Source organism: Tyto alba, unplaced genomic scaffold (genome assembly GCF_018691265.1).
Source record: "Tyto alba isolate M040663 unplaced genomic scaffold, T.alba_DEE_v4.0 Super-Scaffold_10, whole genome shotgun sequence".
Taxonomy (NCBI): Eukaryota; Metazoa; Chordata; class Aves; order Strigiformes; family Tytonidae; genus Tyto; species Tyto alba.
In genome coordinates, this window is record NW_024881262.1 from 8,434,232 (window position 1) to 8,448,204 (window position 13,973).

The window sequence follows — 13,973 nt, forward strand, 5'->3', positions numbered from 1 at the left end:
CAGGCTGGGCTGAATTCAAAACAGCAAGCAAGAAGTTAATTGCCTGAGCCCGTGAACAGTGACATGCTCCCAGTTGTCACCTCTCTACTCGCTGAGAGGCAGCAGCAACAGCTTAGCTCTAGACTGGAATTCATCTCACCTGAGTTTCAGCTGCCTAAGTATTATAGATCTACCTTAGGCTGGCTATTCTGACTCCATCCCCTGAACAACTGATGCTCTCAGGGGTTTACTCATTACACTTGACTTAGACACTTAACTCAGGAAAGGATGAATTGCTCTTCAGTGGTGTTAGACACTGCTGACTAAAGATGTCTAGACATCCAGCTTTATGCTGGAGGCTTAATATTTAAATGCATATATTTAGATAAGATGATTTTCATTGCAAGAGCCTGACTGTGTGCCAGCAGAGGAGGGGATCTGGCTACTCATTCAGCCATTCCCTGCCTCTGATTAAACAACGGTGAGCTACATGGAAATAACTGTCCCAAGGGCTGCTAGTAGACAGTGCTGTCAACATAAAAAAAAACATATCCTGAAACTCTACCAAACACAGTGCTAAAACACCCACTAAATATAAAGCGCTATGGGAGTAACAGAAAAGCGTCTCTAACATGAAAACAGCAAAGGCCTGTCAGGCACGAACATGCTATGGATCTCTAGTGCACCTTGAAGTCATGTGTATTAGTTACAGTATCCTCTGCATTCACAAGTTTGCTCCAGTTCTATAAGAAAGTATGTTGCCCTCTAAACTGGAGAGACATGGATTTGATGGATGAGCCACTCTGTGGATAAGGAATTGGCTGGATGGTTCCACCTGACGAGCTGTGGTCAGTGGCTCGATGTCCAAGCGGAGAGCAGTGACGAGTGGCGTTCCTCAGGGGTCAGTGCTGGGACCAGAGCTGTTTACCACCTTTGTTGGTGACATGGACATGGGATCGAGCGCACCCTCAGCAAGGTCACTGATGACACCGAGCTGGGTGGTGGGTGACACGCAGGAGGGCAGGGATGCCATCCAGAGGGACCTGGTCAGGCTGGAGAGGTGGGCCCCTGCTAACCTCATGGAGTTCAACAAGGCCAAGGGCAAGGATCCTGCCCGTGGGTCAGGGCAATCCCCAGCACAAACCCAGGCTGGGCGAGGAGTGGATTGAGAGCAGCCCTGCGGAGACGGACTTGGGAGTAGTAGTGGATGGAAAACTGCCTGTGAGCCAGCAACATGTACTTGCAGCCCAGAAAGAGAACTGTGCCCTGGGCTGCATCCAGAGCGGGGGGGGCAGCAGGGCCAGGGAGGGGATTCTCCCCCTCTGCTCCGCTCTGGGGAGACCCCCCTGCAGTGCTGGGTCCAGCTCGGGGGCCCCCAACAGCAGAAGGACACGGAGCTGCTCGAGTGGGGCCAGAGGAGGCCACGAAGATGCTGGGGGGGCTGGAGCAGCTCCCCTGGGAGGCCGGGCTGAGAGAGTTGGGGGGGTTCAGCCTGGAGAAGAGAAGGCTCCGGGGAGACCTTAGAGTGGCCTCCCAGGGCTTAAAGGGGGGACAGGAAAGGTGGGGAGGGACTCTGGATCGGAGGGTGTGAGGATAGGATGAGGGTAATGGTTTTAAACTGAAAGAGGGCAGATTTAGATCAGATATAAGGGAGAAATTCTCTACTATGAGGGTGGTGAGGCACTGGCACAGGTTACCCAGAGAAGCTGTGGCTGCCCCCTCCCTGGAAGGCTGAGCAGGTTGAGCAACCTGATCTAGTGGAAGGTGTCCCTGTCTGGCAGCAGGGGTGGGAACTTGATGATCTTTGTGGTCCCTTCCAGCCTAAACTGTTCTGTGATTCTATTAATTATTTGGAGGAAAAGTGTACGTGCAGTTGAAAACTGTAGAATGACTCCCAGTAAATTGGAAAAAACAAGGAGTACACACAGTCTCTTAAGAACAATATGCCAAAGATTTTAACTGGAAAGAAGGGGAGAACATAAGAGAACCAGGAGAGGAGCTAGTCACCCATTCTTTTACGCGTTACACATTTATTCCAACTCCTCCTTTTAACCAAAAGCAACCATCAAGTGTGACAGCTTAATGATTAATGACCTGATTCTGTAAACAGCTAAAAGCACCTAATAAATCATGCTCCAAGTCGCAGGGTGGTAGCCTGTAACAAGTTCCCTGGACCAAAGCTTGGCTCTCATTAACAAGGATTTGCTAGGATTGCCTAACCTTGTTATATTAAAAAGAACAAATATTAGATGACACAGTAAGTACAGTGATACTGCTGGAATGCCCGAGCTAATGGTGTGCATTCCAGAGTCCTACAAAGACACGAGCCAGTACCAGAACTCTCATTACCTTTAGAGTCATATCATCAGAGCAGGATGCCAGAAGATTACCAGTTGGATCCCATTTGATTGCGTTTACTTCATTCTAAAATTGAACAGTGAGAGTAAGTTGGAGTCTTCACTTCCATTACAAATGACAGCTTACGAAAGATAAAGTTGGACAGCAGCTATGAGCATTTGTATAACTGTCAGTATTTTAACATTTTATTTTCATTCCTAGCTTTGCCTTCAATAACAGTAACTTTTTGCTACCTATTCACCACATTTTCCCATGCACGCTCTTACACAATGTAAGTTGTGCATAACAAAGTCTTAAAGTTAGCACGATCCTTCTTCTAAAGCTCACTTTTGCTATGCCATCCTGGCACTGGTAAAAAGAGCTGCACATGGGAGTGAGAACTGTTCTAATACTGACAGAGATCACAGTTAGCACATGACCTTAACTACAACTACCTGTGTATGCTTATCTGTTGCCTGTTGCCAAAGTCCAACCATTACACAAGTGCTGTATACTGGCAAGTATCCTAGGCCCCCAATCTCTCATTAATAAAAATATCATACTGCAACCCCCAATTTTCCAGTACTTACTGTATGACCCTGGAAGGTTTTGATGGGCCTATCTTGTCCTAGTTTACAGACGTGAATACACATGTCTGTACTGCAAGAGGCAAATGTGTTGTTACTCTGCCAATCCACATCTAATGCTGGTGCTGAAAGAAAAAAAAGATATTTAAAATATGGTAGGTATTCTGCAGGAGCTTGATTTGCAAATTCAGCATGCACCACCTTAAAACAAATGCCATCAGGAAGCAACCATTAATTTTACACATGGAACATATCTGAAACAAAACAGTTATACAGAAGACAGTGCAACAGGATACCAAGCTGTAGTTAAATCATCTATAAATAAATCTCAAGAGTCAACACGAGGAACAGGTTCCCACAACTTAACACATCGTCATGCATGAGCTCATCTCCACTAACAGTCCATGCTTGTGCTGATAGATGGCAGCCAGTGAAAGGTAATGATTTATTTCCTTTCTTAATTCCAGCATTATAAGGTGTGGTAACTTGAAGCTTAATCATGGGCGACATATTCCATTTGATCAAGCCAAGATATTTATGGCAGATAGCACACAGAATTGCTTGGAGTAAATCAAGAATTGATGTTTTTGATTGTTGTCATGCCACTGAAAACATAGTGCGAGTGGAATAAAAAGTGGAAATGAGACACATTTCTTAAAGGCCCTTCAATGACACGTTCGTCATCTCTCTATTCTGTTTTCCAACTGATTCTGGCAGGCTTGCACAGCATGCAGCCCACAAAGCAATTTGTCTGACCTCCTGAGAGGCTGCACTCTCATCCCAGCTGGCCAGTGAACAGCCTTTCAGCTGGTTTGTGGCCAAACAAATTGGGGACAGCACAGCAGGCAGCGCAGAACAATGGGATGCAGAGCTGGGATTACTGTAGCAGGAAGATGACAAATGTGGTTCTTAGCTGATAAACACAAATCCTTTGTGGCCCACCCACTTGATTTCTCTGCCACTGTACTACAGAAAGTCAGTAATATTTGGATTATCTGTTACGACTTTTACAGAACTGCAATAAAATTGTGAGTGATGAAGTTATAAAATCGGAACAATTTTATCTTTGTTTACATTCTCAAAATTCATAAGACTATGAACATGGGAGTCAGCATCCAAAGACTGCTTGTAAGGCTTTGAAAAAAAATCTGAAGTTTATGGTGCTTATTTACACCATTTTAACTTATTGTAATAAATAACACCTCTTTTGTCTTTTCAGATGACAATCCTGAATAAGCAAAATCAAGACTTACCAGAATGAAAAGGAAACTGCTGCTTGGCTTCGCCAGTGTGGGCATCCCAAATAATTGTGGTCTGTATTTGAACAGATAAATAAACAATAAACAAACTTGTACAAATCGCTATTTTCCCCATAACTACCACCATTCACATGTATCAGACTACCTAGCCTACTCCCCATCACCCAAACCTGCTCCTGATACCCAGTACTAAAGGAAAACAGTAGTAGATGTACAGATAACAGTAGAAAACCTTAATATGCTGCAATATTAGAAAGGTGTTTAATCACAACATCTTGGGGTCTGGAGGGAAGAAAAGGGTTGGGGACTTCTTTTTTATAAAAAAAAAAAAAAAATTAAATAGATTTATCTCCTTAGTCCTATTTATATTCTTGTAATCCACTCCACACACCTATCTTAACTTCAACTACTTGTATATTCAAATTGTAATTTCAAACCCTCATTTATCCCTAAGAAGATCTTTATATAAACAATTAGTCTCATACTTAAGAATCTGAAAGATTTAAGGGTGTAAATTTTGTTCTGAGTTGTTCTCTGCCAGTACTTCTGATATCCTTCTGATGAAATAAATCTTACATGACAAAATTAGTATTTTATAATCACTATATTATATGCCAATATTCCTGACCTAACTCAACGATCAATGAAAATTTTGACGCTGAATCCAGAGGAAGCATGAACAGACCACACGGATTATTTATGTAAAAGAAGCAAAAGGTTGGGTCAATCTTTCTGCTAATGCAGCGTATTTTTCAAAGCATCATCTCAGCTGCTTTGTCCAAGTAGTTTTATTGACTGAAACAGGGCTTTTATCTCCTCCAGGATATTTTTCTGCAAATTAAATATGTACCTACACAAAGATTTATAAACTGGCATAAGCTATCACAGCTGCCAAAAGAAGAAACCCATCCTTTCCATGCTTTGAGACATTTACTTTTCCTTCCTTTGTGCCAGCACAAGCATTTATAAAGCTGGGCACTAAAGTAAACCAAGTTAAATGTATGCAGGAAAAAAATAATAAAGGAGAAAATCTACTACTTTGCAGTGACACTGTCAGTTTTAAGTATTGTGGGCCTGTGGTCTTGCTGAGCTTGCAGTTTACCAGTCTCACTAAGAGAAAACCCGTGTTTACTTCTGCACCTTGAATCACCTAGAGGAAAAACTAAACTCATCTTACCCTTTGAATAGTCTCCTCTATTCTTTGAATTCCTCTTAAGCTTATTTTTCATCGCTGTGTGCCCTTCCTACCATTCATAAAATTTCTCGCGCTAACAACAGCTTTGAATTTGAAGACCTTGTGAGTCTTTGTTTAGAGGTGTGAAATAAAACGGAGTTGAACAATGAGCTTCATGGCATTACACTACTGGCACCTCCCCAGTCAGAGATATTGACTTTTCTTATGTTCCAGGCTCTAACCTTTTTAACCATTCTCAGGCTTGACTGCTATCAAAATCAGCCTGAGCCTATTCCTCTATTCCTCTAGTACCATTTTTTTTTTCCTGAGGTTTTACATAAAGTGCTTCACTAAATTTTAGATTATTTGGTTTTACAAAGATCTAATGTTCCCACATTCAATGCATTTCCTTTCCAACTTACTCTAGCCTAATTGGGATGAGATCCAGGGCACTGAAATCTAATAAATTACAATATCTCAATAAACTACTATAAGACACAAGGAAACATAGCTAGCATAACAAGTTCTTTGTAAGCACATATTTATGTACCATGCCTTTAGTTTAATTTACTTACTTTCTATAGCTTTGCTATTATGTTTACAATTAGATTATAATGGTGAAGGAAAGAATTTTAATTTTACCAAAGATTATCTCACCTTGTCCACTCCTGCACTTAAAATGAAGTTTCCTTTCTTGTTCCATTTTAACGCAAATATAGGACCTTTATGTTGCCCTAAGGTGCTGGCAAGATTACCTGAAAATTTATATTGATATGAATACATTAAAAAAATAAAAAACTATGCTGTGAGCCACAATACAGGAAAATACACTGGAAATTAAATGTGTTTCACTTACCATCTTTAGTCCATATCCTGGCAAAGCCATCATAAGACCCAGTTGCTAGAAGTGTACCTTCACTCTGCCAGCAAAAAGGTTAATCTAGTTATTTATTTTTGCTGTATAACTGAAGGCAAATTTCAGGTAGAATACACCTGCATACGATTTATGGTATTTATTCCATTGACTAAAACTTATTAAAAAGAAGTCCCCAAAGTACAACACACGAAATTACAATGCAACTCAAACATAGAAATATTTCAGAAGCTGCAGCTGAGGATGCACAGTTGCTGTTCACTTAAAATTGGACTATGCAAAATTACAGGTACAATGGTCTCGGTGCATTTCGAGCACTGCCATTTCTACTTACGTTCCAATCCAGCGATGTCACATCTTTGTTGCTGGGTACATCCTGCCCTCCTTCTCGTATACAGTGTCGAAGTACCAGTTGCGTAGAGCCACTCGTGCTGTTTTCACTGAGGTTCCATATCCTTGCTGTCGAATCTCCAGATCTACAAAACAGTTAATGAGAATATAACTCCTTCTTCTCAATTAATTCCATTTTGGAAAGCAATCCTTTCAAAACAGTAGATGTGGCATTTGATATAGAGGGTATTTGGGCAGGTATTATTTTAACTTGTTACCGTCAACACACAGAAGTATGCCAATGAGCACCGATATTATATACATACATGATTAACATACATACCCTGAGGCCAAAAGGTCACTAACGGGATTCCAGGCACAGATGAATACTTCAGATTCATGGCCACGCAGCACCACTGCCTTGTTGGGAGGGATTTCAACATCTCCATCTACTTCCATCATATCTGTGTGATTATCTGCATTGTGGGAAACAACATTAGAGAGAGGTGGACTTTAATATTTTGGGACAATACACTGTAACTACTATATGGTTTATATTTTTCTGGAATGAGCATAACGATTTATTCACAATTTACATGGATCAAAATTTGACAAAGCTGTAATGTTCCTTTATTTTTCCAGTTCCAATTTATGAAGTACTATAAACAGATTATAAACAGATGAGTTTCCAAAATGCGAGAAAGCTCTTTGTCCTTCTAAATTTCATCATTCAAATGGATTTAATTTTGAAACTGCAAAATTGAGGCCAAAAGTTTATTTTTTAACATAGCAAAAAATCAACGCCGATGTTAAAAGTACTCACCGTTTTTCAGGCATGATACTGCATAGTACAATATGTTACTAGTCTATCTCGTGCTTTAAAAATACAGTTTATTACACACTCGTTTTCAAAAAACTCTCTTTTCAGCAACTGCAGTCAAACAGGTTTTAAATCTACATCTCAGACACTTCATTTACAAAATGGCTTTAATTAATATAATAACATTTGGTGATATGGTAAACTGGTAAGAGAGCTTTTTAAATTGCATCAGCAATTACCGTGAAATTGTGGCAATACATAGCTTTCTGTGTGTAGGTGATGTTGAATCCATATTGTTCTGTAAAACATACTGGGGGTAATTCAACTGACAAAACAGTTTTCTTGGCAGCTACCATCAATCAATTTCTATTATCAAAAATAAATTCACACTGATTGTAAGTGCAGATTATTAAAAAATGCTGAACAGTTCACCTGCTCCATATTTATCCTCCTGTGGTTAAACAAACCATTTCACATCCATTGCTTAATTTAACATTAACAGTTTCTGTCACTGTTTGTATGTGTGAGGAAACAGAAAAGGCTATTAGGACATGCATATTTTTAAAGAAAGAGCACCATACAAAGCATTGCTTCAATCAAAAAGAATCAATCCTAGTATAATTTGGTGTACCAGCCAGTAGGGGTTGCTGGTATATCACATTTAACAGTGGCTGAGAGCTGAAGTTTACGTGTACTCATCCAGTTCACAGTTAACAAGTAAATATTCTTTTGAGATTTTTAAATTAAAGCATCAAAGTAGAGAGCTTCTTTGTTTAACCCAAAGACTGTATTTACAGTTTATTTATCATATATAATAATGACAAAAAACTAGCAAAATCCAGATGTGAAATGCAAAACTTGTACACAGCTTGATATAAATATTCTCCCAAAAATGTCTTTTCTTCAGGTGCTTTTACAGGAAGATCTGTAACACCCCCTCTCAAATGTGTAATTCAAACTTCCAGAACAATATTTTCAAAATCACATTCTAATGCCTGACCTTATTTTTTAGATACTAAGCCTGATTGTAAAGTATGTTCTTTTGAACAGTGACGACAAATAAAACTTGTTTCACCATTCACAACTAAAATGGAACCAGTGACTAAAGCAAACCTGCAAGCAGTTGCATTCGAATAATTCTGAATAGCAAATCATAAAAACTGATACTGATAAAGGAGACAAATGACACAGGGTTTGTCTCAGCAACCATGATGATCTGGGCATGGCAAGGAAGTCTGTCCTACAAAGAGCTGGTTACAGCTCTCCGATTCGTGGGGTTAGCAGAACCTGTCCACAGCAGTTTGTGGAGCTTCACAAGCAATGCTCAGTTTTAACCAGCTGCAGATAGCAGACTCCTCTCCTTATTCCTTGTACCAAAACCAATTCCTTGCCAAAACTGAGGAGGTGCAATATTTAAAGAGCTGTCTTGTTTGTTTTTTTTTTTTTTTCTCTTTATGCAAGAGCTCACGAAGGGTCCTGTGAAAAACCTTCAGGTGATGGGGAAGGAGCAGTACTGGAAGCGCAACTGGTCAATGGAATACTGTGAATTAATGAATTCAGAAGTTTGCATCTCCTCCTGCAATTCCAAATATTAAACTGGGGGCAGTCAAAGGTGAGACACAATCTGTTAAAGTATCACCTATGACAAAGGTATTCTCTGCAAGTTGAAGGGTTACTCGTGCATCTACACATTTATGCCATTGTCTACTAGCTCGTACTACGATAAATGACAAGGACATGACATTAACATAGGTTAAGGTAACTTCTGTCTCCACTTACTTGCTATAGTATGTGCTCCATTCTCTTCTCCATTTGCAGTATTTTCTCCATTTTTCGCTGATCCCTGTTGGTTAGTTGCGGCTGCAGCTGCAGCAGCTGCTGCCTGCTGTTGTGCAAGTTTATCTCTGTAGGCCTGTTGTCTCGTCTGTACCACATCAGGCATCACTGCATCTATCAGTGAGAGAGACTCTATCGGCCTACCATCAAACAAGGTACCATCCTAAATTACAGCAGAGGGAGAAAACAAAAAAAGACAACCACAAGTACAAATTAACATCATGGGCAAAAATTCAAAGGAAAAATAAAGCAAAAGTTTTGATTTAATATAATAAAACGGTTTACAAGTGGCGGTGGAAGTAATATCTCATCATTGTTGTGGTTAGGATTGGAATTTTAGTCTAAAGTTAAGTGGCCACGATTAACATGCAAAAAAAAAAGCCATCACAGGACTGTGGCAGAGTTTCTGGAATCAAAAGTAACCCGCTTCAAGTTTGCTAAATCGTCTGCTAAAGAAAAAAAATCTGTAAGCTATCTATGAATATGATTTCAAACATGAGTGGCCGCAACAAAATCTAATGGTTTGTTTGAAGAGCTGCAAACATTGCAAGTCAGGTCACTGGCTTGTGAAGCTTATTCTATCTTATTAGACTAATACTTTCCATAAACATATTATCTGGAGAGTTGACTAGTTTTCTTCCTTTTTTTAAACAGTGCTGGCATGCTTTCAAACAACAAGGAAGAATTTTATCCTGAAATGGACAAGACCCAGTTAAAAATACCCTTATACATATGCTAAGGGTTTGTAAGGATCTATTTTTAGGAACTAGAAGGATTCCTTGCAATAAATATATTGCTCCTTTTATTCCAAACACTTGCTTTATTTTTCTGAGGCTTCCTAAGGGAAAGGATTTGCTTCATTTGGACTATGAAAAATACACATGAACAGCAAACATAAAGGGGACTAGAAAGAGTGCAGAATTATTGGGGGGGGGGGGAAGTTTCCTTCTGTAATATAACTGACACATACAAAGGCTGCTAACCTTCCAGGCATAAATGAGAATGGAAATTGAGGGTAAGTATCTGCAGCATCAGGCAGGAAGATACATAGCTTTCTGTACTGCTGGAATAACCATTTAAACATCAAATTTAATAGATCCTGCTCAAGATGAATTAGCCAGCAGAGGCAAAAAGCAAACTGGCATATACCTTCATCCTCCCTGCCACAAACTGAAGCCCTCTCTCCATTTGGAAACCTTGCCTTTGGGCTCTCATTGCTTCATTATAATGACACATCACCCAAATGAGAGATGCATAGTGCTCTCCCACCTCCCTAGTGCAAGTCTATGAAAATAAAAATTAAGAAGTTACTTGTCTCATGAGATTATCTTATTGCACTTGTCTGGATTTACTACAATGTTATATTAGGTAAAAACTCTACAGACAACGGACCTTTAAGCACTGAGCCAGAACACCATGCCTGGTGTTGTGTGGCTGCACTGGGCAGAACCCCTACCCAGTTATGTCACTCCATTCTGGTTCCACCACTGGAGTCATGGTGAACACCAGCAGTAAGGAATCTGAAGTAAAAGTAAATAAATAGGATACAAGAAAGTTAAGAAAAAGTACTAACATTCAAACTTACTGCAAGCAAGGACATAATGCTCCTGCAGGCAAAGCCTCCTTACCTCATTAATACTGACTTCTGCCTCTACATACTGCAGACCTTTCTGGATGATGGAAATCAAAGCAGCTGGTGGCACCAGAGCACCATTTATATTAGACTGGCTGATATGGCTCTCTATACCAAAGGTAAACGCTGAATGGGAAAACCCTAAAGACAAGGCAAAGACATCAGAATTGATTTATAGATAGACAATGCTACTTGCCCTACCCCTGTAGGATCTTCTGGTTACAAGCCTAAGCAAATTGTACAGTTATAGCATGCTCATGAACTGCAAAAAATCTCATCAAAACACCTCGGTTGTTTACCTTGTAAGTTTTTAGTTTAAATGTACAAAACCAGAAAAACTAAGTTTATATATAACACAGTAATTACAGTATCACCGGCAAAACATTTGTGCAAGAGTAAATGAAAAATAGAAAAGATACCATTTTCAATAGCATTTAAATATATTTATATATACTCAAACTATATAGATCTACTGTATCATGTATAGTATTTAATAAAATATGTAACTCCGAGACACCAAGAATCACTTTTCATATTTACTCACCGATTCGTTACCCATGAAAGTGAAATGGTATGTAGAACAGAATTCACTTCATTGTACAATGATGTCATAATCGTGTATGTTTTGGCACTTGGAACTATATCAGTATTGTGCACTGATTAAGAAGTGGCAAGCATGTTATGGTGCAGCACTGGTAGTTGCTTGCTATTTATTTAATCACACAGAAAAGGCAAATTTAATCTAGACACAAATAGTTGTTTCAGCAAATTAACTTTACTGTCACGGAATTTTTTCTTAAACTACCTTTATTTTATTTGTTTTGGGGTTTTGTGGGGTTTTTTTGTTTGGGTTTTTTTGTTTTTTTTTTTTTTTTGTTTTGTTTGTTTGTTTGATTTTTGTTTTTTGTTTTTTTTTCTGTCAGGTAACTAAGAAGCTGCCTGCAAACTTTCAAATTACGGTAAAGCAATTCTGTAAGTTTGGCTTCTGTGACAAATGCAATCTGCAACTGGAATAAGAACATGTAATAGTTTTCTGTAAATTCAGACAGAACAATGAGTTTCTGTTTTCTTCTGACAAGCAGAGACTGCAAAACTGTGCCATCCACCATTACTGCTGGTGCTTCTTTGTCTCAGTTTGATAAGTCCATGAGCAGTGGACATAAGCAGTGGGCAGATGCTGCATCAGCCAGATGCATTTTCAAGAAGCCTGAAGCCACCCACCAGCAATCACTAAATAAAACTAAGAATAGATAGATGTTGAAACAGCAGGCTAACATATCCACTAAAGCAAATCCCTTACACTGTTACCTTAAGATTGTTTATTTTTGTTTTAATATGCAGACTTATTTTATCTTTGCTAAAATCATATTCCTTCCTGTCAGTCATCACTTGTTCATTTACTGGGGCAATCCCTGATCTCCAGTCAAATCCACCTGTTCTGAACGTAGGCTGCTTTGAGCAATCAGTATCAGAGCTATGAGTAAAAGATAACATTGTCCCTTACATAGCTTCAAGAACAACCACTACCACAAAACCCCTGCAGTCATATGGCTGCATCTAGAAACTCAAACATGCAACACAAACTCAAACTGCTGTGTTTGTGAAGGTTTAAAAATAAACCGTCCAAATGAACACTACTGCACTCTTGTTTGTATTTTACAGACAGTCAGTTTGGACAAGTATGACAGGAAAAAAGTTTCTTTTCAAAATTGACAATCTTCAACTGTCTTTTGCTCTTACTCCTAGGAAGCAGGAGGCTTTGGCTAGCCTGACACCAAAGGACAAATTCTTCCAATAAAGTGTTCTGCAGGAATGGAGGCTTTTGAGAACCCAAGAGTTATTCCTGTAAAAAAATCTGTCCATCTGTATTTAGATTCAAATGATACAAGTCATATGGTCAGAGTTGCCACTTCTTCCTTTGAAATACAGCAACATCTGCCTTCCCACAGTCACATTCAGGCAAGGAATTCAGCCGTTCAAGACCAGATCACAGGACTACCATCACTCCAAGACGGAACAGGAAAAAACAGTCTTTTGGTTGTCATCCGTTTTCCTTCTTCAAGTAGCCCCAAAGAAAATGGTGCGAAGTGTCATCGTCACCCTGTAGATAAGTGATCTCCAGGAAAATGCATTTCTAGCAATCAAGTGCATCCTTAGTTGGTTGACTGCCATCTGAAGACTCCAAATGACTAAATCTGATTAAGTTACAGAAGGTAACTTGGCAGGAATTCATTCTCTTGTTGAGAAGAAACACCAAGAAATAGTTCAGGCAGAAGCACATGCCTACTGGCAAAATAACTAAATGAGTCTGCGTTTGCTAAAGCCAGTTGCAGATGAATACCAAATAAATTATGCATTGTTTAACAACCAGAATTGTAAAAACTCACCTGACTCTTGCAAGTATCTATATACCAGGAAGTTAACCTCATCACTGCTTATACTCATCTTTATTCCCAGTTAAACCATGAGGTCACAACAAAGGACACAACCCTGAAAATAAAAAAGCAGGTCAATTAAATATTTTTAGAACCTAATAAGTATTTCTGAACAAATGCTGTTTTTATAAAGCAAGTAGCTCCCTGGCAGCATAGACAATGGTTTTATTTTATAATGCAAATAAGTCTACTGTAGTCATTAAAAAGTCATTTGTCTCACCACAACATAAAGGTCAGTAAATTAAATATTGAAGGGCTGGATTCTCAAATGATGCAAATTGCTATGGGCTGGGGAACTATGCTGCTTAATACCAGTACTAAAAAAGCCTCATTTCACAGCTTTTTAAAAAATAATCAAGTGAGTTTCATGTAATCAACATTATTGCATGGAACACTTTTTTCGAACTGTGGATTTCTCTCTGCCTGGCTAACAAAGATCGAGAACTTGGTTTCACATTGGTATCCAGGCAAGTTCTCACTTTCACTTTCTCGTCTACTTCAATTTTCAGGTACTCTCGCTCTAGTAAGGTACCGCATGGGCTACAACAGTTTATTTGTTCAAAGGAATCCCAGGTATTTCCACTACAAACTATAAAACAGCCATACACTTATGCTTTGCAAAAGGAATTCTTTAATTTCAAGACAAACTTTAAACAGACCATTTTTAGTAACGTTTCTCTAGGCTTTCAATCAATGCTTTGAAAATACT

At 39.2% G+C, this 13,973-nt stretch overlaps 1 protein-coding gene across 8 annotated transcripts in view; it reads right to left on the reverse strand.

Annotated features, from left to right (window-relative positions):
* Positions 1 to 13,973, reverse strand: part of TBL1XR1 (TBL1X receptor 1) — a 116,768-nt gene that overhangs the window by 9,838 nt on the left and 92,957 nt on the right. For all 8 annotated transcript variants that reach the window (XM_042794014.1, XM_042794006.1, XM_042794024.1 and 5 more), the window contains 10 exons: positions 13,217 to 13,319; positions 10,825 to 10,970; positions 9,140 to 9,359; positions 6,884 to 7,016; positions 6,545 to 6,686; positions 6,193 to 6,256; positions 5,994 to 6,091; positions 4,157 to 4,217; positions 2,907 to 3,028; positions 2,329 to 2,403 (listed from right to left, as the gene is read on the reverse strand). In XM_042794014.1, coding sequence (XP_042649948.1) covers positions 2,329 to 2,403; positions 2,907 to 3,028; positions 4,157 to 4,217; positions 5,994 to 6,091; positions 6,193 to 6,256; positions 6,545 to 6,686; positions 6,884 to 7,016; positions 9,140 to 9,359; positions 10,825 to 10,970; positions 13,217 to 13,274 — 1,119 coding nt within the window. In that variant the 5' untranslated portion in view covers positions 13,275 to 13,319. The remainder of the gene's footprint in view (positions 1 to 2,328; positions 2,404 to 2,906; positions 3,029 to 4,156; positions 4,218 to 5,993; positions 6,092 to 6,192; positions 6,257 to 6,544; positions 6,687 to 6,883; positions 7,017 to 9,139; positions 9,360 to 10,824; positions 10,971 to 13,216; positions 13,320 to 13,973) is intronic.